Source organism: Rhinoderma darwinii, chromosome 2 (genome assembly GCF_050947455.1).
Source record: "Rhinoderma darwinii isolate aRhiDar2 chromosome 2, aRhiDar2.hap1, whole genome shotgun sequence".
Taxonomy (NCBI): Eukaryota; Metazoa; Chordata; class Amphibia; order Anura; family Rhinodermatidae; genus Rhinoderma; species Rhinoderma darwinii.
The window spans coordinates 409647552-409673190 of NC_134688.1; the positions used below are offsets into that span (position 1 = coordinate 409647552).

General features: G+C 41.7%; 1 protein-coding gene across 3 annotated transcripts in view; it reads right to left on the bottom strand.

Annotated features, from left to right (window-relative positions):
• LOC142743420 (apoptosis-inducing factor 3-like) overlaps window positions 1-25639 on the bottom strand; it is a 119672-nt gene that overhangs the window by 2148 nt on the left and 91885 nt on the right. For all 3 annotated transcript variants that reach the window (XM_075854175.1, XM_075854173.1, XM_075854174.1), the window contains exons 12-18: window positions 24480-24551; window positions 16485-16548; window positions 14796-14872; window positions 12444-12561; window positions 3864-3962; window positions 3150-3225; window positions 2255-2359 (exon numbers count right to left, since the gene is read on the bottom strand). In XM_075854175.1, coding sequence (XP_075710290.1) covers window positions 2255-2359; window positions 3150-3225; window positions 3864-3962; window positions 12444-12561; window positions 14796-14872; window positions 16485-16548; window positions 24480-24551 — 611 coding nt within the window. The remainder of the gene's footprint in view (window positions 1-2254; window positions 2360-3149; window positions 3226-3863; window positions 3963-12443; window positions 12562-14795; window positions 14873-16484; window positions 16549-24479; window positions 24552-25639) is intronic.

The window sequence follows — 25639 nt, forward strand, 5'->3', positions numbered from 1 at the left end:
CAAAATTCAGTTTGGAACTTTGAGGCAGATATTCCTCTCCCTGCACGCAGATTTTCGCGCCGTTTTTCACCCGCGGCCATTGAGCGCCGCGGGCATAAAACCGCCGAGTAATACGCTTTCTCCTGCCTCCCATTGAAGTCAATGGGAGGTCAGAGGCGGAAGCGCCCGAAGATAGGGCATGTCGCTTCTTTTTCCCGCGAGGCAGTTTTACTGCTCGCGGGAAAAAGACGTCGACGCCTCCCATTGAAATCAATGGGAGGCGTTCTCGGGCCGTTTCTGCCGAGTTTTGCGACGCGGTTTCCGCGTCAAAAAACTCGGCAAAATACCCCGTGTGAACATAGCCTTACAGTTCCATGTGCAACTTTTACCATTTTTAATTGTCCCGATATTCCAGTGTTTGCCTCGAATGCCACAACCCAGCTCTTGTCCCCAACTATTGCAAGAGGCAAGGCTTGGCTTTTCTTTGCATATGATGTACAAATGTTGAGCACTGCACGTGAGAAGTGGCTGCGAATGACAGGTCGCTTATGCCAATTAAAGAAAAGTGATCAAAGAGCAAGACATCTGGATCGTCTTCAAATGCAATCTCTAGTCTGTGAGGGTTTTGGGGGGGTATACGGACATTCTAATTTCTAGAAAGAATGTGGTTATGTAGTCTCTTCCTATTTTTTGGAGTGGTGCTGTATCCTGTGTGAATCTTAACCTATAGCACCATGACTGTAAAGGCAATAGCGTTAGACTATTCTGGCAGAAACATAAGATTTTCTGTGTATTTGGAACGTTTATGTTGAAGTGCAAAAAGAGAACCCAACTTGCTTACATCAGCACAAAGTCTATAGATATACATACTGGCCCTCATTCGTTGAGTGCAACATTGTACTACAATCAAGTTGTGGACTTCTTTAAGCCTTGTAACACTCCTAGTTTGACATCAGACTTAAATGTTGATCTTGGCATAACACCTTTATCACTTATTGACAGGCTCTCGAGGGGCCCCAACATGCACTTGGGGGGAGGTCCTCCGCTCCATGTTCTTTCACACTGGACAACTGCAGAATAAGGCCTGATTCACACGATCGCTGTGCATCTTGGACGTGAAAAACTGCAGTTTTTCATGTTCGAGGTACATCCGTGCTCAGCACTGTGGGATGCAATGTCACACATCCCCCCAATAGTTGAGTCTATGGAGGGATGCGTGAAAAGATAGGACGTCCTATTTTCCCACAGACTCTTCACACAGTCTGTTGAAACAAGGGCTGTGTGAACGGCCCCATTGAATAATATAGGTCCGTGAGACGTCCGTTATTTCAACGGTCGTCCGACTGATATTTAACACGTTCGTGTGAATTGCCTAAAGAGGAGTTGAGTTTGAATAGAGTGGCGGTTGAACAGGTGTGCTGCTGCCGTTTCGTTCCAAGTCTATGGGACTGATTGATATAGCCGAGTACTCCGCTATCGCTGCTGTCCTATAGACTTTGAATGGAGTGGAAGTGCGGATGCTTGACCGGTCTATTCCAACTTCATGATAAATGTTGCTCTTATGAGAACCCTTTTAAGACCAGAAACATTCCAGCTCCTACGCTGGTTTATATCTCTGATCACCTGCTCAGAGCAGCCATAAACTAGTGCAGTGAACATAAACCTCAGACACCCAAGGACAAGAAGTTCTGATAGTATCCAATGATACACACAGTCTGTCATACGTTTTTAAAATTACCAAATGAAAGCGGTTTCCACTTAAGGGTATGTTCACACGAGGGCGTCCGTTACGGCTGAACTTACGGGGATGTTTCAGCCTGAAAACATCCCCGTAATTTCAGCCGTACCGGCATGTGCAGGCGCTTGAACGCCGCGTCAATTACGGACGTAATTGGCGCTGCTATTCATTGGAGTCAATGGATAACGGCTCCAATTACGGCCAAAGAAGTGACAGGTCACTTCTTTGACGCGGGCGTCTATTTACGCGCCGTCATTTGACAGCGGTGCGTAAATATACGCCTCGTGTGAACAGACAAACGTCTGCCCATTGCTTTCAATGGGCAGATGTTTGTCAGCGCTATTGAGGCGCTATTTTCGGACGTAATTCGGGGCAAAAACGCCCGAATTACGTCCGTAAATAGGCCGTGTGAACATACCCTTAAACTGCTTTTGCAGTTCTCTATTGGGGTCTTCGAGACTCAGACCTCTAGCAGTAGTTTATGAAGCAGTACATACATGTTTCCCACGATAACATTTTGGAAAAGAGGGTACTTACAACACATCCTTTTTGGTGATTCTTTTACCAGAGCAGATTATTTCGGCCACCTGAGACACGACAGGGTCAAAGTTCATGCTTGATACAGCAACCACAAGATCATCCCTGCACGAGGAATTAAGATAAAATAAATAAGTTTCCATACTCTTAGGGTACATTCACATGAGTGTAACCGATTCACACACGTGAATCTGGTCCATGTGTGTTGTGTTATGCATCAGTGTGCTTTGCGAGTGGCATGTGTTATTCACGCACTCGCAAAGCACTTTTGTTTTTCTTCAATCTAATTGCATCAGTGTGCTGTGTGTGATTTTCACACACCCATTGACTTCAATGGGTGCGTGAAAACGCCCCAATATAACACATGCAGTGAGTTTCACACAGCGGACTCTCACTGCGTGGACGGCCCCATTGAAATCACTGTGATTTCCATGCACAGCACACGGATGTTGTTCGTGGGAATGGGCCCTCCGGCTACATTCAGATGAGTGTGATTTGTAGGTGTAAAAAAATAAAATAAAATGTTTTTCTACGTTTCATGTCTGTTGCGTATTGGCATCAGTTTGCTTCGCGTGTGGCATGCGTTTTTCTTGTCCACGCAAGCACTTTTTTTTTTCCTCCTTTTCCCTACCTTTCTTTTGTATCTGATGCGTAAAACCTCACACTGATATTGTACGTCTGCTATACGTGGTTTTCACACACCGATAGACTTCAATAGGTGGCTAGGTGCGCAAAAACGCTCCAATATCGGACAAATCGCTGCGTGAAAACTCACGCAAGTCTGAATAGACCCATTGAAATGAATAGGTCTGTGTGCTGTGAGTTCTTTACACGGACGAGGATCACGCTAGTCTGAATGAGCTCTTACAAGAGAGGGAAAAAAAAACCTGCCTACTTCAAGTAAAAAGCCAAAAACTTCAGTTCTTCAAGTGTTCCTTTCATCACAATCTCTGTGTAGCCTTCCCCGTATCCTGCAAAGAGAAAATGTACAAAATTTAATAGATTATTAAAGTACCAAGCTAAGATGCAAATCGCTTGAACAGTTTACAAAAACATTTTTAAAAAAAGTCGCCACATGAAAAGGTCATGTGCCTAACGTAAGGAGAGGGGGGGGGGGAGCTATGCATGGGCTGAACCGCTGCTGCAATGTTAACATGTGAGGGGATATAAGAATAAATGGGACATATTTTAGTAAAAAATTAAGTTGTAATACAGGACAACCCCCTTTAATAGAGATGGCTCTCCTGCTCAGGACACATCTACTAGTCTGAGAGGAGAGCCAAAACAAAGTGTCTCGCTTTGGAGGACCCCAGCTATCTGTGTAGTACATGGACCACATTTATTTGAATGAGAACTGTGTAATGCTTCATTTCACCTGGGGTGGCACTGCAGGGGAAATGAACACATGGTGCCTGGTTTTTACCCAGATAAATGATTGCTATGGGTCCCAGCAGAGTAACACATGATCAGCTTATCAAATTTGGATAACCTCTTAAATTGAATTAATCTTGTAATAAATAAAGAAAAAATAGCCTTATTTTGGGAAAAACCTTTTAATAATCATACAAAAATGTAGATAATCCCAGTGTGTGATTGTATACATACACACCTGCATAACGAATACTCTTTCCCAACAAAGATGTCCAAAAAAATGGCACTGAGGTCACAGGCACTTGCTTGTTCAGCATGTTAAGGGCAGCAATGCGGCCTATAAATAATGAGATTCTTTTTATGTGTTGTGTTACAGGTTCTGTCCAATATAGATGACATTTGTCTGAAACTACTAATTTTAATACATTTATTCATGTAAAATAATGTCAGAACGCACACACCTGCAGGTAACCATTTATGAAAGACGGTAGCAATGGCTTAACAGAAATTGATGACAAATTGTCTTTGTATTTCATGTAGTGTGCACATACGCCGCCTGCATTGTAGCTGTGCGACCTACTGTTCCAAAACTATCTAGATATATACAACTCTGCAAAAAGAAAGTATAGAATGCTTATCCAATTCCAAGTTAGATCGCCTGATTCACATATAACTAGCTAGAGCTTTTTCAACGTATTCAGGACCATTGCTGATACAAGGACAAGGCTGCACACAATTGTTGTATTGGGGATAGTATTGAGGACCGCTGAAACAGCGGTTATTCCACAATGTTGCAAAGCTGCACAATTGGATTGAGGTATAATTATTTCCTTCAGTCACATCCAATGTCCAAACTCATAATTATGTTTCAAGAACTAATCAAAGGCAAAATTCACATGACGCTCTGTTGTATTATCGCTGTGAAACCGCCATCATGCAGGAAAGTTCACGGTCGTAGGATGAATGTTGTTTGCAGTTTATGGATGGCTGGTGTATTTCCATGTAAGTGTTTGATAACCGTAAGAACGTCCATCCTAAACTTTTTCATACCAACTGACTCAGGCCCCATGTACACGACCGTGCCCTTAATCAGTCAGTGATTACGGGCACGGCTGGCTGCGGACAGTCATCCGCATTTGCGGCCCGTGCTCCCATTAAAGAGGCTCTGTTACCATATTATAAGTGCCCTATCTCCTACATAATCTGATCTGCGCTGTAATGTAGAGAACAGCAGTGGTTTTTATTTTTAAAAATCAATTTTGAGTAAGTTATGCGCAATTTTAAATTTATGCTAATTAGTTTCTTAATAGACAACTGGGCGTGTTTTTACTTTTTTACCAACACGGCGTTGTGAAGAGAAGTGTATGTAAAAGTGTCAAAACAAAACACATACACATATATGGTATCCCCGCGATCGTAACGACTTGAACAATAAAAATACCACATTAATTAAACCGCCGGATGAACAGCGTCCAAAAAAAAAAAATGCAAAAAACCGGCAAAATTCTCTTTTCCCCCATAAAAAATGAAAGCAAAGTTAATCTATAAGTCCTATGTACCCCAAAATAGTACTAATGAAAACTACACCTTGGCCCGCAAAAATCAAGCCCACATACGGCCTCTTGGAATGAGGCGATGCAAAAACAAGTAATTTTTTTCTAAAAGGGTTTTTGTGAAAACGTAGGAAAACATAAAAAACCTTTACATATTTAATATCCCCGTAATCGTGCCGACCCATAGAATAAAGTTAACACGTTATTTACGCTGCATAGTAAACGGCATAAATTTATAACGTGAAAATCAATGCTGGAATTGCTGCTTATTTTAATTTCTCTCCTAAAATAAAGTTAATCGATATATTATAAGCATCTAAAAATGGTACAATTACAAAATACAACTCGTCCCGCGAAAAACAAGCCCTTATACGGCTATGTCGACGGAATAAAAAAAAAAGTTACGACGCTTGGAATGCGACCGTGAGAAAAACTAAAATAATCCTTGGTCATTAACGAGCAAAATGGCCTGGTCATTAAGGGGTTAAAACAGCATTCAGAAAGTTTCTTAAACCTTTAGGCGTTTCACAAAAATTAAAGCAAAGTAGAGGCGAAATTTAGTTTATTTTTTTTTTGCCAAAATTCATTTGTAATACAGTTTGTGTAACACAGAAGGTTTTACCAGAGAAACACAACTTAATACTTATTGCCCAGATTCTGCCGTTTTTAAAAATATCCCACATGTGGCCCTAGTGCGGTAATGGACTGAAGCACCGGCCTCCGAAGCAAAGGAGCACCTAGAGGATTTTGGTGCCGCCTTTATTTTAGAATATATTTTAGGCATCATGTCCAGTATGAAGAGGTCTTGTAGTACCAAAACAGTGGAAACCCCCACAAAGTGACCCCATTTTGGAAATTACACCCACAGGTTTTTTGCAGAATTTAGTGGAATTAGGCCGTGAAAATGAATATCAACATTTTTTCCACTAAAATTGTGACATTTTCAGTTTCACAGAGGAGAAAAAGCACCCCAACATTTGTAAAGCTATTTCTCCCGATTACGGCAAGTAATTAACCCTTTCAGGACAGATCCTTTTTTTGCTTTTTCAGTTTCGTTTTTCACTTCCCACCTTCCACGAGCCATAACATTTTTATTTTTCCGTAAATAGAGTGGTGTGAAGGCTTGTTTTTTTGCAGGAGGAGTTGTAGTTTCGATTGACACCAGTTAAAGTGCCATATAATGTACTGTAATGTAAGGTAATTGAAGTCAATGGGTGCGTGAAAATCACACGCACCACACGGAAGCACTTCCGTGGGACGAGCGTGATTCGCGCAGCAGCTGTCAAACTATGAATGTAAACAGAAAAGCACCACGTGCTTTTCTGTTTACAAACATCCAAACGGAGTGTCATAATGATGGCGGCTGCGCGAAAAGCACGCAGCCACGCAACATACAGGGCTGACACACGGAGCTGTCAAGTGCCTTTTGTGCACGCAAAACGCCGCATTTTTTGCGCGCGCAAAACGCACACGCTCGTGTGAATCCGGCCTTATTCTGCAGCTAAATAAGATTACGGTGATATAAATTTGATAAGCGGTTTTATATTTTACTACTTTTACAAAAAAAAACAAAACTATTTGTTACAAAAAAAAATTGTTTTGTTTCACCACATTCTGAGAGCCATAACTTTATTTTTTGGTCGATTGAGCGGCGTGAGGGCTTACTTTTGGCAGGACGAGCAGTCGTTTTTATTGGTACCAATTTTTGGTCCATACAACTTTTTGATCACTTTTATTACATTTATTTTTAGAGCAAAGGTGACCAAAAAAAGAGCAATTTTTTTTTTCACGGCGTTCACCGTGCGCTATAAATTACAATTTTACTTTATTCTGTGGGTTGATACGATTACGGCGATGCCATATTTATAGGTTTTTTTAATTTTTTGCAGCGTTTGCACAATTAAATCCCTTTTTATTTTTTTTAATAAAGTTTTGTTTTTCACTCCCCGCCTTCCAAGAGCCATAAAATTTTTCTGTGAAGTGTCCGTGAAAAAAAATAGGACATGTCCTATGTATTGTGCTTCACGCATCCCTCCATAGGCTCTAGTCTATGGAGATGCGCAATAACGCGTGCAGCACGGTTGCACCTCTGACATGAAAAACGGCTCATCATATCATTTATGCAGCAAGAAATATTACCGTTTTCAGCAGCACATCTCTCTGTAAACAGGGATACATGCTGCCGACATAATAGAAATGCATGGGGACGAGTGATCGTAGTACCGATCGCTCGTCCCCATACATTACTGATCATTGCTCCTTGTGAAAGGAGAAAACGAGCGCCGATCAAGGAGCTGCCTCGTTGAACAGTTTATTTTCACGGCCCATATCGGCACCGTGTAAGGGCTTGTCCACATGCAACAGAAAATGTCCACAGCATTTACGCATCGACTGCGGAAAATCTGCACCATTTCTTGCGTTTTTTTACTGCGTAAAATAGTGCCGATTTTTGGTGCGTTTTTTTCAAGGGCTGTGTGATGGGGATATTTCTTCTTCCTGTGATGTCATTTCCACCCCCTGTAAGAAATTATGCAGCAAAATACTCAGTACATTAGAAAAACGCAGGAAATCAGTCCACTTTCCGCAGCAATAATTAACATGCTACAGAAATTTAAAATTGCGCACCACAGGTGAATTTCTGGACGCAATTTTTCCTCAGCGTATGGATGAATCACACCCACTTTGCTGCTACTGTATTCCACTGCGTATTTTCTGTCCGCAATTCCAGATGGACAATATGCACCAATTCAGCTACATGTGAACAAGCCCAAATAGGACCTCTACATTCAGTCCTGCATGTCTCTGCACAGTGAGAGGAATAAGTCGAGAGACTTATCATACATTGACATGAAGGTAAACTGACAGGGAAGGGGGTGGGCTATATAAACAGACACAGACTTTGGAGACCAAGATAATAGCCCCCCCAGAGAACCAAAATGGCTGACAGGAAGTAGCTACTTGTCATGTGAGAAGTGGAGCGCAAACAACTAAAGGCTGCACGCAGTTACTACACATACGGCTGTGTTCTCACTTTGCAGGTTTTGTTTTTTTAGAAGCGGGAGTTGAGTATAAAGCGAGAAGGATAAATGAAAGTGGTTTACATTTTGTTTTGTATTCTCAGTTTAGCTTAAAACAAAAAACTGCATTAGGCTATGTTCACACAGAGTATTTTGCAGGAGGAATATCTGCCTCAAAATTCAGTTTGGAAGTTTGAGGCAGATTTTCCTCTCCCTGCACGCCGATTTTCGCGCCGTTTTTCACCCGCGGCCATTGAGCGCCGCGGGCATAAAACACAGCGAAATACGCTTTCTCTGCCTCCCATTGAAGTCAATGGGAGGTCAGAGGCGGAAACGCCCGAAGATAGGGCATGTCGCTTCTTTTTCCTGCGAGGCAGTTATACTGCTCGCGGGAAAAAGACGCCGACGCCTCCCATTGAAATCAATGGGAGGCATTTTATGGCCGTTTTTGCCGAGTTTTGCGAATCGGTTTCCGCGTCAAAAAACTCGGCAAAATACTCTGTGTGAACATAGCCTTAAAATCCAGGATGTAGGCCATTTCCATATTATGAATGCAATACCTGGCTCTCCTGTAGATTGACTGAACTGAACTTAGATCACCACATATTTCTATTGTAATCTGCGTTCGATTCAGTTGAAGCATGGGTGGTCCGCGTGTTGCAGCCATAATATGCGTACTAAAATATACCCATAGGAGCATGGTCGAGTTTTCAGGTTTGGCTGAAGGCACAATTTAAAGAGTCACTATCATAGAGACATGTCAGAAGTTCGGACGTATTCCAAGTGCTACAACCTCCACCAATGGCTGGAATGAAGGGGTTGTGCTGCTCTACTGTGAGCCGTGCCGGTTTGACTCCCATCAGAGGTCCTCAACTCTCCACGGACAATATATTGCCAACACTCAGTTCCACAAGAAGAGACAAGGAAAACCGACGGGAACCCCACTGATCATAACTTCGGACATGAAGTTGAGGTAAATTACAGTGACGCGTTAAAGCTTTTTTCAGCCTACTTGTTAAAAAGAAATAATCCTGAAAGGGATAGTCCTAGACATTGTACACCACACTAAATATATTAAGACCCATGAACACTGGCCTATTATTGAGACAATTTGCTTGTTTGTAAGGGATTGGAATCATAATTGGCCAGTGTAATAACAGGAGAGTAGCAGCGATAAACACTAAAACTATTGTTTATCATAGATCTTAATCGATGAGCGCGCAATGTGAGGATCGTACGTGATTTTTATAAATCCATCTAATGTATAAGCTTTCACGTCTACATAATATTTTGGCCAAATATGTGAAGACTAATGTTATAGGTGCCGTAGTCACAATATAAAAACGGATTTAGTGTGGAAGCATGATCTGTAAAATAAAGAGACACCGGATCTGCTCAGTAGAATGTGACGTCAGTAAACGGGCTACATTTCAGATTATGTGAGAGGTCACTGAAGCTAGCTGTAGATTATGACACTGGCAGATTACATGATTTATTTAAGAATAATAAATGCTCCACAGCCTAAGGCTGGGTTCACACGACCTATTTTCAGACGTAAACGAGGCGTGTTATGCCTCCTTTTACGTCTGAAAATAGGGCTACAATACGTCGGCAAACATCTGCCCATTCATTTGAATGGGTTTGCCGACGTATTGTGCAGACGACCTGTAATTTACGCGTCGTCGTTTGACAGCTGTCAAACGACGACGCGTAAATGGACTGCCTCGGCAAAGAAGTGCAGGGCACTTCTTTGCCACGTAATTTGAGCTGTTCTTCATTGAACTCAATGAAGCACAGCTCAAGATTTACGAGCGTCTCAGACGGCTCGCAAAATGCGAGGAGGAGCATTTACGTGTGAAACGAGGCAGCTGTTAACAGTCTGTCTTTTCACACGTAAATGCCTCTCATCGTGTGAACATACCCTAACTGTGTAATATACTAGACGTTAAAAATGATAAATTCAAGACTGCAACTTAGGCTGTTCAAATCAGGTGGCAGCCCTACATCAGCGGTATACTTCTGGAGAATCTCCCAACATATACGTCGCAGCCTTCTGCTAGAGGTATATCAGCGTATACTCATTCAGTGGGATACGTCACTAATTGACCCCAATTGTAAAAAACAAAAACCAAAATGTATACCACACAGTATTGTTTTTTTTTTTGTTTTTTTACTACAAAGCGTATGCCAAAAAGGACACTATGGATACTTTTGGCGCATACCCCGAAAATAGGGTTCAAACATAATGTGAGCAGAGCCAAACCGATTCTATGTTCTAAGCTGCTTCATCCTAAGTGTCAAATTGTATTCAGTAAAGAAGATGATGTAAAAATAAAGGGAACCTGTCAGCTCTACTGACAGATCTGTTTTAATAAATTATTGTATTCCCTTTAACATAACAATTTTGGAACATATGTCTTAGAATGCTGCATCATTCCTGTTATTCCTACTAGAAATGTATGAATAAATGGACAACAAGGTGTGAATTTGAGCTTGATTGATATTCCTAAAGCTATATATCCACAAATGTATGCAAGGGTGCTTTTACATGTAAGATATCTGACCAATGTCTGTCCAATAAACCAATTTCATTCTAAATTGGTGTGTAAATGGCCAATTGATGTGATTAAAGTGTGTGTGTGTGTCTCCCCACTTTAAAGGGGTTTTCCAGTACTTTTTTTTTTTTTAGATCACTGCAACACTTCACAATTTATCTATTATTGCCCCCTGAATATCTTGATCTACATTTTTTTTTTCTTTTACCATTATTCTCTATGGTTTACATTAAGAGGTTTGTTTACCTCTGTGTGTTCGTTGTCTTGCTCTTCCGGTCATACAGTTCCCGGCATGTACCGCTTCTGTCCCAGCATGCAATGCGCCGGCAGCAGGGACTCATCACGCCTCCTACACCCAGCTATAAACAATCACCGTTGCCATTTTACTGCTCTCATTAGATCAGTGAGAGCCAACGATAAGGGTATGTTCACATGCAGAGTCAAAAACTTCTCAAATTACGGAGCTGTTTTCAAGAGATTTTCGCTGCGTTTTTTACGGCCGTTTTTGGAGCTTTTTTCAATAGAGTCTATGGAAAACTGCTCCAAAAACGTCCCAAGAAGTGTCCCGCACTTCTTTTTCGTGGGCGGTTTTTTACGCGTAAAAAAACCACCGCGAAAAACGCTCCGTCGGAACAGAACGCTGTTTTCCCATTGAAATCAATGGGCAGATGTTTGGAGGCGTTCTACTTCCGATTTTTCGGCCGTTTTTCAGGCGTTTACGGCCCGAAAATAGGCTGTGTAAACATACCCTAAACGTGCAACATATCAGTGCTGTACCAAACAACACTCTCTTACATAATAGTGAAAAAAAAATTTCATTTGATCCCAGTGCCAGAGTCCCAGAGCAGAGCAGAGTGCTTGTACAGGTTCTGCTACGGGACTCTGGGGAATCACCTGATATCGCTGTCCATATATGGAGAGTGTTGTCAGGGTCTACCCCAGTGCCGGAGTCCCGGGCAGAGGGCTAGCATAGGCTCTGCTCCGGGACTCTGGGCAGTCACCTGACATCACTGTCCATATATGGAGAGTGTTGTCTGGGTCTTCCCCAGAGCCGGAATCCCGGGCAGAGCGCTAGTATAGGCTCTGCTCCTGGACTCTGTGGAATCCCCTAACCCCAGCACCGGAGTCCTGGTCAGAGCGCTACTAGCAACTGGCTCCTGTCATTACATAATTTCTTCTGATAGTTTCCGGACTGCTGCTAAGGGGGAGAAAATGCCACGCAGGCGCTGTGATAGCGCAGGAGTGGGCATGCGTGGTAAACACTGCTAGTGTAGAAACCACGCATGCTCATAGACTAGCAGTGTTTCTCTCCCCTAGCAGCAGACCGAAAACTATCAGAAGAAAGGGAGTATCCGGTCCACCACTTCTCAGTGTACAGTGACATCAGGAATGACGTACCCGTACATTGAGCCGTCTGGAAAACGGAACTCAGATCATGGCCAAGCTTGCGCCGGAAGTAAAGGATCGGGTGTTAGAAGATGAAGTCAAAATGTAAGTATATTACATTATTTTCATATGTGCAGTGAAATAGAAATTAGTTAATTGGTTCTGAAAAACCCCTTTAAGCCAAGTATTTTTCACATCGTTCCCATAGTTATTCTCCAACTGTGACAACCCAAGTTAAGTGTGTGACATTAACACTTTTCCTTGTAAATGGTAAACATTTCAAAATAATTAACAAAATACACCATACCATGAGAGTGAGCCATCTGCCAGTGTCCGATATTGGCCCTATGTCCATCCATCATGGCAAGAGGAAAAGATACAACATCTCCAGCTGCATAGACGTCAGGCACACTGGTACGCATGAACTACAGAAAAAAATTAAAATACACTGCAGAGATACCGCAATCATTCCGTACTATAAATATCTGTCTGAAAATGGTTTTTAATGTCTGTCACAATAGAGTTCCCATTATTCTCATACGGCATAGCAATTTTGTTTAGCACATTTTCTACACACGGAAATAGGTTTCATTTACAACAGAATTAAACCATAGCTATTTCTGCATAGACATTAGGTTCACTAGACAGTCGTCCCTCACTGTAAACGTTTGTCTATATAAAGAATAGGGCTACACATTAAAATCTGAGTTATCTGAAAGGAACCTGGGCCTCATGCTCAATATGTGTATTTGGGGCTATGCTGCGCTATCAATCCTGGAAGATAAAGTAGATATTAATTTTCTACTTCCTTGACATTGTCCCCAGTTATCAGGTATTTTGACCAACAAGCAAAAACAAGAGGAAACCGATGCTATGAAATTACTCAGAAGTAATGTTTATCCTCGGAGACGCTGCTGTAAGCCCCCCTCCATGTCTACTCTCCTATATGTCACTTTTGTTCAAGAGGAGGATCAGATCTCCAAAGAGGAAAGCGGATCTACCGACAGTGATCTAAAAGGGGTCGAAGATGGACTACCAAGAACGCGACACTAAATCCCACTCACCACCAAGTAATGGATACTACACATACAAGCATCTAACCTGCAGGTACGGAGTACTGCAGGCACTTTTCCTAGACTCATACTTATTTAGAGGCAATTACTTTTTCCATCCTTTATAGAATATGTATTTATTCTAAAATGTTGTTCTGTGTATAAAAAAAAAGTGCTTTTTCTATGATCATAGGTCCAGTCATAGATTCACCCAGAGCTGAATAATCATAAATAACTTTTTGTCCCATAATAAAGAAAACCTTGCTGCTTCTACTTTCCAACATTCATGAATTTCCACCCATGAATAACATCTTGTTTTTATCGAAATAGCGTAAAAATTCTGTAGAGAAAATCTTCTTAATATATCTTTATAGTGATTGGAGTTTGTTTTTATGACAAAGGGCTGCAAATCCCTTACATAGACATAGATTGAAAACTGCCTTTCTGCAGCTGCCACTAGAGGGAGCATTCTGCATACGGTCATACTCTGGACTCTATAATAAGACAGTATGCAGTAAGCTCCCTCTAGTTTTAAATCTATCTCAATGCAGAGAATTTGGGGATTTGCATCAGAAAACCAGAGCTCCATCCACTATAAAGATATTAAGAAATTAATGAGCACACAATTTTGGAACTAAAAACAACATCATAATAAATAGTGGAGAGTCACTTTAAATAAAAGGGGTTTCTGTAGTTTAAAAAAAAATTACCCTGACAGTAGGAAATAAAAAAAAGAAAAAAAAGAATACCTACCTGTTAAATCCCCCACAGCTCTAGCGCTAATGCTCTGGTGATGATCCGCCAGTTTTTATTTACTTTGTTGCAGCGATGGCGTGCCGAACATTAAAGTGACCTCTGCAGCCAATCACTGGCCTCAGAGGTGATGCTTGACTGTACGGCATGAGACTACTGCAGCAGTCACGTAGATGTATGTGATGTCATTACTGCAGGACAAGTAAACAAAGACCAGCAGAAACTACCAGAGCGCCAGCACTGGAGCGGTGGGGGATTTAACAGGCGAGTATTGGTTATATTACATTTCCTACGGTCAAAGCAAAAATTAGTCCCAAACTCTAAAAAAACTTAAACTTTCACCACTTTCTTGCTTCATAATAATTTCTAACTGCCCAAGACGACATACTTTTTTCACTTGTCCTTTTGCTAGCCATATTGGTTCACATTCTTTACTTTCTCCTGTTTTCTCCTCTTCACTGCTCAGTAACAAATCCTTAGTGGGTTGCTAAACCAAACATTGTCTTTTCACTCATTTACTACAATGGCGGTGCTATTCAGATTGAAACTATTTTGTCAGGTATGACAGACCTATGAGAATTTTATGTACAAAAGCATAAATGGGAAAACTAGATCACCCCAGTTGGGTCTTATCAGCAATCCACATTTCTGTTAGTAAGTACCATACGCATTACTTATTACAAATCTGCTCTCAGGTTTCATTTACAACTGGATCATTCATTATGACACAGAAAGAAGTTGTTGGGAGAAGGAAATAAATGGTTGTATCTATCTCCTTACACAATATAAAAACGTAAATGATACTGCACAATGCAGGGTATTCAGTAAGATGGGACATGGTATACGATACGCACCTGGTCAACATAGATTGCTCCCTTAGTATCCTTCGCAACTCTGCTGCCTTTCAGGAAGTTGGACACAGGGGTTACACCTGAGAGTTGGACAAAACATTAATGAACAATTACTAATTTTATTGCATCAATAATAAAAGGTATAAGCCAGCAGAACACCAAAGCAACCAAACATTTATTTTGCTACTCTGACCTGATTTAAAAAGAACATTAAAGGGTAGTTCACTTGAAACATAGAATAAACGGAAATAACACTCAACAGGACGTGTATACAGAGTCTGTACTGCGGCACATGATGTCCCTGCGGCTCCGTCGTGAGAAAAAATGGGCACTCCATGTGCCTCTGTATGGCATTGTATAAATACACTCAAAAAGAAATGCTGCTATGGGTGCCATATTAAGGCTCTGCACCACTCGGAGGTTGCACAGACCCGTAAAATGTGCATGAGCTATAATGCTATATGTTTGACTTGATTGGTTAACGTGAACTACAAGATATTTGGAATTTATATTAAAAGGGATTGTTTTTTTTTTTAGTTTTTTTTTAAATATCCTTTTTATTGTCAGTTTTCACATTTTCTTACATACATTTCACGTAAGAGTTAAATCATGAGTGTGCAGCAGTCTACTGTCATGGAATTAACTTTGAATTAAATTCAACATAACATATAAACACATAAACATAAAAACATGGCATAATTGTCGATCTTCAGATGGACCGAGAACATGACTCCGGGATTGGTTTCACGACGACATCCCCTGTTCATATGCTCTATTGGAGCATACGGAGGCCATAGAGGGGAAGTTCCCGCTCGGGTCTCCCCTCTGTCTGCCAGAGAAGCTCCTACTGTGGAAGATCCATGTTATACATGGACAGCACATTCATGCATTAGGCTGGGTTCACACAACCTATTTTCAGGCGTAAACGAGGCGTATTATGCCTCGTTTTACGTCTGAAAATAGGGCTACAATACGTAGGCAAACATCTGCCCATTCATTTGAATAGGTTTGCCGACGTACTGTGCAGACGACCTGTAATTTACGCGTCGTCGTTTGACAGCTGTCAAACGACGACGCGTAAATTCACTGCCTCGGCAAAGAAGTGCAGGGCACTTCTTTGCAACGTAATTTGAGCCGTTCTTCATTGAAGTCAATGAAGAGCAGCTCAAGATTTACGAGCGTCATAGACGCCTCGCATAATGCGAGGAGGAGCTTTTACGTCTGAAACGAGGCAGCTGTTTTCTCCTGAAAACAGTCTGTCTTTTCAGACGTAAAAGCCTCTCATCGTGTGCACATACCCTTACATAAACAGCTATGTAATGCTACATTTCCCCTTCAATGGGCACTGCAGGGGAAAAGTATTGCCAGATGCAGCTTCCCCCAATGAGAACAACTGATCGCCAGGGGGTATAGAAGCCAGACCTACGCAGACGTCTTTTAAAAAAAGGCTCGTCTTTGTGTGTAAATTATTGGAATTCTAGAACAGTTGGTGCAAGAGATTAAATAACACATATTTCACCTATAAAATGTATTCCATAATGTTGAGGTATGCTACCTGTAGCTGGATAGTGTTTTTTGTTTTTTTTAAGCTAAATGCCGAACATGCCCTATCAGCTTTGCATTGTGGGATTGTAGATGAAAACAGGTGGAGCCATAGGCGGTCTTCTTGAATTGTAAATAATAAAAACAAACCTATTCCGGCAACCACCACATCAGCAGGAAGTGGAGTTCCATTTCTCAGCATGACCTCTTTTACCTGTGAACGAAAAACGAGCTACTGTCAGGTAAAGTGATCTGGTTTCAATAGACCAAGGTATAAAGTAAATCCTGTAATACGTGATCAGACATGCATAGCACATACTGCACAGTGTTTACGGTCATGCAGCTGTAGGAACAGTAGCTTCATACAGACATTGAAAAGTTTCCTGAGTTTAAAGCATATGTAAACCTTTGAAAATCATTTATTTATATTTTTAGTAAAAAAAATAAAAATGTATGCAACTTTTAAATTAGTTTTTATAAAAATACAATTATTTTTACTTTTTGAGATACAGCTGCTTTGTATGCTGTATACAAAGCAGCTGTATTGTTCGCGGACACCTGTAGCTTTCAGGTCCGCGGGACTGATGGGTTTAGTGAAAGAGGGTCCTGCGTGCCTCTGACACACAGGATCCACCTGTTATCGATAACATCTAAGTTCAGTTCCGTGGGACTGAAGGATTCAGATCTTAGTGAATGATACAGCTGCTCTGTATACAGAATACAGAGCAGCTGTATCTCAAAAAGGAATAAAAACTAGTTTAAAAGTTGCACCAAACACCCTGACAGACATTTTCATAAAAAAAACAAACAACAACTTTTGAAGGTGTACATAGCCCTTAACTTTTTTCAGTCCTATGTGAACAAGCTTTTCCAGTCCCCTACTTGAAATCCATTGGTATTTAGTTTTTACTTCAATGTAGAAAATGAGGGAAAGAAATTCGGGTAACCAAAAGGATTTCCACGCAAATATAGAGGACAAACCAAATCCAGGCTCTGGTTGGAGCCCAACCCAAGGCCATTGCAATGCACGGAATCATTTATATCTTTTTTTTTATACTTTATTACTTGAGATCTAAAAGTTAAGCATCAGTACTTTAACCCCTTAAGGACGCAGCCTAGTTTTGGCCTTAAGGCTCAGAGCCCATTTTTCAAATCTGACATATTTCACTTTATGTGGTAATAACGTCGGAATGCTTAAACCTATCCAAGCGATTCTGAGATTGTTTTCTCGTGACACATTGGGCTTCATGTTCGTGGTAAAATTTGGTCGATATATTCAGTGTTTATTGGTGAAAAATTGCAAAATTTAGTGAAAATTTGGAAAAAATAGCATTTTTCAGAATTTTAATGCATCTGCTTGTAAAACAGACGGTTATACCACCCAAAATAGTTACTATTTCACACTTCCCATATGTCTACTTTAGATTGGCATCGTTTTTTGAACATTCTTTTATTTTTCTTGGACGTTACAAGGCTTAGAACCTAAACAGCAATTTCTCATATTTTTAAGAAAATTTCAAAATCCTTTTTTTTAAGGTACCTCTTGAGTTCTGAAGAGGCTTTGAGGGGCCTATGTATTAGAAACCCTGATAAAACACCCCATTTTAAAAACTAGACCCCTTAAAGTATTCAAAACAGCATTTAGAAAGTTTTTTTAACCCTTCAGGCATTTCACAGGAATTAAAGCAAAGTGGAGGTGAAATTTGCAAATTTCATTTTTCTTGCTGAATTTCAATTTTATTCATTTTTTTTCTGTAACACAGAAGGTTTTACCAGAGAAACACTACTAAATATGTATTGTCCAGATTCTGCAGTTTTTAGAAATGTCCCACATGTGGCTCTACTGCGCTCGTGGACTAAAACACAAGCCCCAGAAGCAAAGAAGCACCTAGTGCATTTTGAGTCCTCTTTTTTATTAGAATATATTTTAGGCAGCATGCCAGGTTTGAAGAGGTGTTGAGGTGCCAAAACAGTAGGAATCCCTGAATAGTGACCCCATTTTGGAAACTACACCCCTCAAGGAATTAATTTATGGTTGTTGTTACCATTTTGACCGCACAGTTTTTTCACAGCACCTATTTGAATTGGGCTGTGAAATTAAAAAAATGACATTTTTTCCAATAAGATGTCATTTGTGATCAAAATTTATTATTTTCACAGGGAACAAAATACCCCATTTTGTTGCCCAATTTGTCCTTAGTGCGGCAATACCCCATTTGTGGTGATAAACTGCCGTTTGGGCCCATGGGAGGGCTCAGAATGAAAGGAGCGCTATGTGTTTGTTGGAGTCCAGATTTTGCTGGATTGGTTTTCGGGTGCCATGTTGCATTTGCAGAGCCCCAGAGGTATCAAAGCAATGGAAACCCACAGAAGTGACCCCATTTTGGAAACTACACCCCTCAAGGAATTCAAATATGGTTGTTGTTACAATTTTGTCCGCACAATTTTTTCACAGCACCTATTTGAATTGGGCTGTGAAATGAAAAAAATTAAATTTTTTCCAATAAGATGTCATTTTTTATCAAAATTTCTTATTTTCACAGGGAACAAAATACCCCATTTTGTTGCCCAATTTCTCCTGAGTCCAGCAATACCCCATTTGTGGCGATAAACTGCAGTTTGGGCCCATGGGAGGCCTCAGAAGTGAAGTAGCGCTGTGTGTTCTTTGGAGTGCAGATTTTGCTGGTTTGGTTTTCGGGTGCCATCTCGCATTTGCAGAGCCCCAGAGGTATCAAAGCAATGGAAACCCACTATAACTGACCCCATTTTGGAAACTACACCCCTCAAGGAATTCATTTATGGGTGTTGTGACCATTTAGACCCCATAGTTTCTTCACAGAACTTATTTGAATTGGGCTGGGAATTAAAAAAAATAATATTTTTTCCAATAATATGTCGTTTTAGCTCAAAAATTCTTATTGTCTCCATAAATAAAATACTACATTTTGTTGCCCAATTTGTCCTGAGTGCGGCAATACCCCATTTGTGACGATAAACTGCTGTTTGGGCCCATGGGAGGGCTCAGAAGGAAAGGAGCGCTATGTGTTTGTTGGAGTACAGATTTTGCTGGTTTGGTTTTCGGGTGCCATGTCGCATTTGCAGAGCCCCATAGGTATCAAAGCAATGGAAACCCACCAGAAGTGACCCCATTTTGGAAACTACACCCCTCAAGGAATTCATTTATGGGTGTTGTGACCATTTTGACCCCATAGTTTTTTCACAGAACTTATTTGAATTGGGCTTGGAATTAAAACAAAATTAATTTTTTCCAATAATATGTAGTTTTGGCTGAAAATTTCTTATTTTCACAAGAAATAAAATACCCCATTCTGTTGCGCAATTTGTCCTGAGTGCAGCAATACCCCATTTGTGGTGATAAACTGCCGTTTGGGCCCATGGGAGGGCTCAGAACGAAAGGACCACCATTTGGCCTACTGGGGATTTTCTCGTGCAAAGTCATGTGTGCAGAAGCCCCAGTACAGTTTAAACCCGCAAGAAGTCACCCCGTTTTAAAAACTACACCCTTAAGGCATTCATCTAGAGGTGTAGTGAGCATTTTGACCGGAGAGATACACCCCATAAACTGTAATGTGGGTTCTCCCGGGTATGGCAATACCCTCAATGTGGTTGTTATCAGCTGCTTGGGCACACAGCAGGGCTCAGAAGGGAAAGATAAGGGGGGATAAGCTGTGCGGAGTGCATCAGGGTAAGTAGAATTGGGTTAAATTATAAAACAAGGGATGTATGATAAATGTTAAAACACTTTTTCACAGAGAGCTCTGGTTTTTCGGGACACGCGTTACATTGATATATTGTGTCCTCCCTTATACCCCTCTTATAGCAGACTTTGCACCTCTTTTGACTTTTTCCCTTCTTGCCAGTTTGGGGAACTTCTCCTGGAAAGTGTTGCCCTGGTACGATGCGTGTGGCCTCGCTTCCAGAAGTACTGGGTGCCCCCCCCCCCCCCGTTCCTGGTCCCTAAAGATTAGGTTCTTGATAATCACCTCTTGAAATTCCAGGAAAGTTCCCCTCTGGCCTGTACATCGACGTAGCACGTACACATTGTACAATGCCATCTGTATGATGTGCCCGGCCAGCTTCTTATACCACAGCGCATGGCGCTGTAGGGCTTCGGGACTTGATCTGACAAGTCCACCCCTCCCATGTACCTATTGTAGTACAGGATGCAGTCTGGTTTAGGGGTCGCTGTACTGGTACCTCGTACAGGTACATGGGTACTGTTGTGACATCTCTCTTGTCCTTGTACTTGACACACAATATGTTGCTGCTAGAATGTGCCCTGCGCTCACCCCTTCTTGTTTGCCCTGCAGAGTCTTAGGGAGGCCTCTCAGATTTCTTCTAGCAGTGCCGCATGCCACAGGACTGGAAGCGAGGCAGTTGAAGAGTGGGACGCCGGTATAAAAATTATCCAGGTAGAGGTGGTAACCCTGGTCCAGCAGTGGGTGTACCAAATCCCACACAATTTTTGCATTAATTCCCAGTAAGCGGGGGCATTCTGGGGGCTGAGCACTGGTGTCCTTCCCTTCATATATCCTAAACCTGTATGTATACCCTGATGCACTCTCGCACAGCTCATACATCTTCACGCCATACCTTGCCCTCTTACCCGGCAGGTACTCGCGGAATTGAACCCTCCCTTTAAAATCCACCAAGGACTCATCAATAGAAATACACTTCTTGGGGGTGTATGCTTGGGAAAACCGGGCACTGAAACGGTCTAATAGGGGTCTCCGTTTATACAAACGGTCAAAACTGGGGTCATCTCGGGGTGGGCACGGCTCATTATCAGTATGATGTAAGAAGCCAAGTATTGCCTGATTTTTTATTTTTTTTTAGGTTACAGTTCAGTTTTGAAGTTGCTTTGATGGACCTATATATTAGAAACCCCTATCAAACACCCCATTTTAGAAACTAGACCCCTCAAAGTATTCACAACAGCATTTAGAAAGTTTATGAACCCTTTAGGTGTTTCACAGGAATTTAGAGCAAAGTAGAGGTGAAATAAAAAAAAAAATTTTGTCAGAAAATCCTCTTTATACCATTTTTTTTTATAACACAAAAGGTTTTACCAGAGAAACGCAACTTAATACGTATCGCCCAGATTCTGCAGTTTTGAGAAATATCCCACATGTGGCCCTAGTGCAGTAATGGACTGAAGCGCCGGCCTCCGAAGCAAAGGAGCGCCTAGTGGATTTTGAGGCATCCTTTTTATTAGGCACCATGTCCGGTTTGAAGAGGTCTTGTGGTGCCAAAACATTGGAAACCCCCCAAAAGTGACCCCATTTTGAAAACTAGACCCCTTGAGGAATCCATTGTAGTTTTCTTGGGGTGCATGCGGCTTTTTGATCAGTTTTTATTCTATTTTTAGGTGGCGTGGTGACTAAAAAACAGCAATCCTACTATTGTTTTTTTAATCTATTTTTTTTACAGCGTTCACCGTGCGCTATAAATGACATATTCACTTTATTCTGCGGGGCGATACGATTACGGCGATACCAGATGTTTATAGTTTTTTTTATGTCTTATGGCGTTTACACAATAAAATACGTTTTGTAAACAATCATTCACTTTTTGTGTTACCTTATTCTAAGAGCCAGAACGGTTTTATTTTTCCATCAATAAAGCCGTGCGAGGACTTATTTTTTGCGTAACGAACTGTAGTTTCGAACAGTACCATTTTTAGGGACATGCGACTTTTTGATCTCTTTTTATTCCATTTTTTGGGAGGTGAAGTGACCAAACAATTGTTATTGTGGTACGGTTTATTATTATTTTCTTTTACGGCGTTCACCGCGCGGGATAAATAACGAAATAATTTTGTAGTTCAGGCCGTTACGGACGCGGCGATACCAATTATGTATAGTTTATTTGTTTGTTTATATATTTTTATTAATAATAAAGGACTGATAAGGGAAAAGGGGGGATTTTTACTTTTAATACTTTTAAAACTTTTATTTTCTTATTTTTACACATCTTTTTTTAACTTTTTTTTAACTTTATTACTTTGTCCCATTAGGGGACTTGAGGGCAGGAGGCCCTGATCGCTATTCTAATACACTGCACTACATGCGTAGTGCAGTGTATTAGAACTGTCAGCTACTCACTGACAGCAAGCTTAGTGGGTCCTGACGTTGTCAGGACCCACTAGGCTTCCGTCGATGGCAGAGCCGGACGCCATTGTTTGGTGTCCGGTTGCCATAGCCACCATCGCCAGCCGCTATCGCGTAGCAGGCTGGCGATTGTAGCTTAACCCCTAAAAAGCCGTGATCACTATTGAACACGGCTTTTAAGGGGTTAATCAGCGGGGACACAGCGATCGGTCCCCGCTGTAGGAGCTGTGACAGCTGCTGTACGAGACAGCAGCTGTCACAGCTCCTGCATGTGTCGGGAGGACGGCCGAAATGGCCGTTATCCCCGCGACGTAATAATCCGTCGCTGAGCGCTAACGATACAGTTAGCGCGACGGATTATTACGTCGCTGAGCGCGAAGGGGTTAAGGGTATGTTCAAATGCAGTAGCAAAATACGGCTGAAATTACGGAGCTGTTTTCGCCTGAAAACAGCTCCTGATTTTCAGAAGTTTTCGTAACTACTCGCGTTTCTCGCGGCGTATTTTACGGACATTATTGGAGCTGATTTTCAATGGAGTCAATGAAAAACGGCTCCAAAAACATCCCAAGAAGTGACATGTACTTATTTGACGCGAGCGTCTTTTTTCGCGCCGTCTTTTGACAGCGACACGTAAAATTACACTCCGTGGGAACAGAACATCGTAAAACCCATTGAAAGCAGTGGGCAGATGTTTGTAGGCGTAATGGATCAGTTTTTTCAGGCGTAATTCGAGGCGTAAAACACCTGAATTACGTCTGAAAACAGTGCGTGTGAACATACCCTAAGTGCAATCTGTCTCAGGTGTCCTCCTGTCACGCCTCTATTGGCCTCGTATGGACCCCATGTCTCATCCGCACAGGAGCAAAGCTTATAGGAGATAGCGATTTGCTACCACCGCACCGGTTTCTCCCTCAAGCAATGAATCAGCAGTTCCAGTCCTCCTTAGTCCGGACTCCTCTCTGTCAGACTCTCTCTAGACCCTGCATCAACCGGGAGGCTTCTCACTGGACACAGTTGGCACACACTTACATGGGTTCACACCCAACCAACCTTTTGGCGCCAACTAGCCTCATATTTTGGCTACAACACCTCCCCCAACACGTTATGGTGCAACACCTATGCAGTCGCACAATAAGTCACTGAGGGTTCCTCCGGCAACGGTCCCTGTTGAAGTGACAGACCTTGCCGTGAAATGGCAAGGAAGCCACCACAGTCACTGTCCTTCCAGTGATAATTTCAGGAGGTTGCCTCATCAGTCTCCTAGCCTGACCCTGTGCCCAAAACAAACGCCAGTATAGTAACATATTAAATGTTTAAAGCACAATTCACGCAGTGCGACAGTTCAATACACATGAACACACATTGTGGTCATTTGTCACTAACAACAACAGAAAATACCTCTTGGACCACTCACAGCCATTTCAGGTTGGGGAGTGGTTGACTAAAGTTAACCATACACCTTAGATAATTGGTGGATCCTACCTGTGTTGAGCTGTATCTGCCGACAATCTAATGTGTAAAGGTGCCTCTAAAACCGATCCTCAAAGACAGATTTCATGGGTAGGGGGTGAGGTTTAAGCATGTTGAAATTCAGAAGCGTCTGGCAGCCGTTTGTCTCCCTCTCCCTTATTAATTTAACATGCACACTCGGCTGGGCCAAGTGTACATGTTTATGGGGAGGTCAGGAGAAATGCCTGTCGGCTAAATAAACATTTGTTCCTTACTAATTCTCTAGCACTAGAGCAGAAGTGCTGGCGGCATGTATCAATATGTTCCACCAGGACTTTGTCTGAATGTGGGTGGCACATTGAGAGGTCTACAAAAGTGTGCTAGCCGCAGTGGACCTCTTGTAATCACTTATGTATTTATGTTTAGAAAGGATAAAACTGCACACACATAATTGTGAGTCCGGCCATGTCAACTACCCCTCTATATACAATGGTTTACACTGCTGAGCTAATTGGGAGGACGGTAAATTAAATATATCGTCTACGTCTAAAAGAGTAATTCAGACCTGCCCATTGCTTCCTCGGATCTCTCTGGCCTCTGTCCTCATGTAGAAATTCACTCCATGCTTTTTCAGCATCTATAAAAGAAAAAAAAACTAACAGGTTATGACAAATGAAATGTAGCATGTTCCACGTAACACAATCAGGGCCGGTTTCAGACAAAGTGTGGCCCTGGGTAAGGTTAAAAGTGGGGCCCAAATGCTAAATTAGGGACTGTTCACATCTGCGTCGGGGTTCCATTGATGGCTTCTGTCAGACCTTTCCATCAGGGAAACCATAGCTTCTGTTTGCATTACCATTGATTTCAATGGTAACGTTTCCGTTGCAAATGGTTTCCGTTTGTCTCTGTTACATAAGGTTTCTGTTATTTTGGTGGAAACAATAGCGCAGTCGACTGCGCTATTGATTCCATCCAAGACACGGAAAACTTACGGAAACCATTTGCAACGGAAACGTTACCATTGAAATCAATGGTAATGCAAACGGAAGCATGGTTTCCGTTTGATCTGCGTTCACGGGTTCCCCTGACGGAAAGGTCTGACAGAACCCGTCAATGGAACCTTGACGCAGATGTGAACACAGTCTTACTATATCAATAATCCAGTCAATTCAGAAGAGGATGTGCAGAGAACTGCATCACTGACTTCTAGTGCATCCAGGAGTGTTGCAAGACTCAAAGCATATGTTCCCCCTCTCACACAAAACAATTATCTATATACAGTTATTAAATTCTACCACTATACCAGATGAAATATTACCCCATAAGGTTAATGAATAATGCCTCCACACCATAACCACATGGTGACTGAATAATACCCCCACACTGTTACTGAATAATACCACCACACCATAACTACAGTGACTGAATACCCCAATACTGTTACTGATTAATACCTCCACACCATAACCACATAGTGACTGAATAAAAACCACTATACAAAGACCAATATTACCACCATTTAGTGGCCATATAGTGGTAGATGCCAGTTATACACAGGAGCTCTGTAGACCATATAAGTGATTACAGCACATTTATATCCAGTGATTAACAGATTATGTTTTCTCTGATTAGAGTCGTTCACTTTCCCTTTTTTTCTCCATCCGGCCCAGACGACTGTGACGACTTATTCCAGACATGACTCGTCTCTGCAGAATTTGACACACA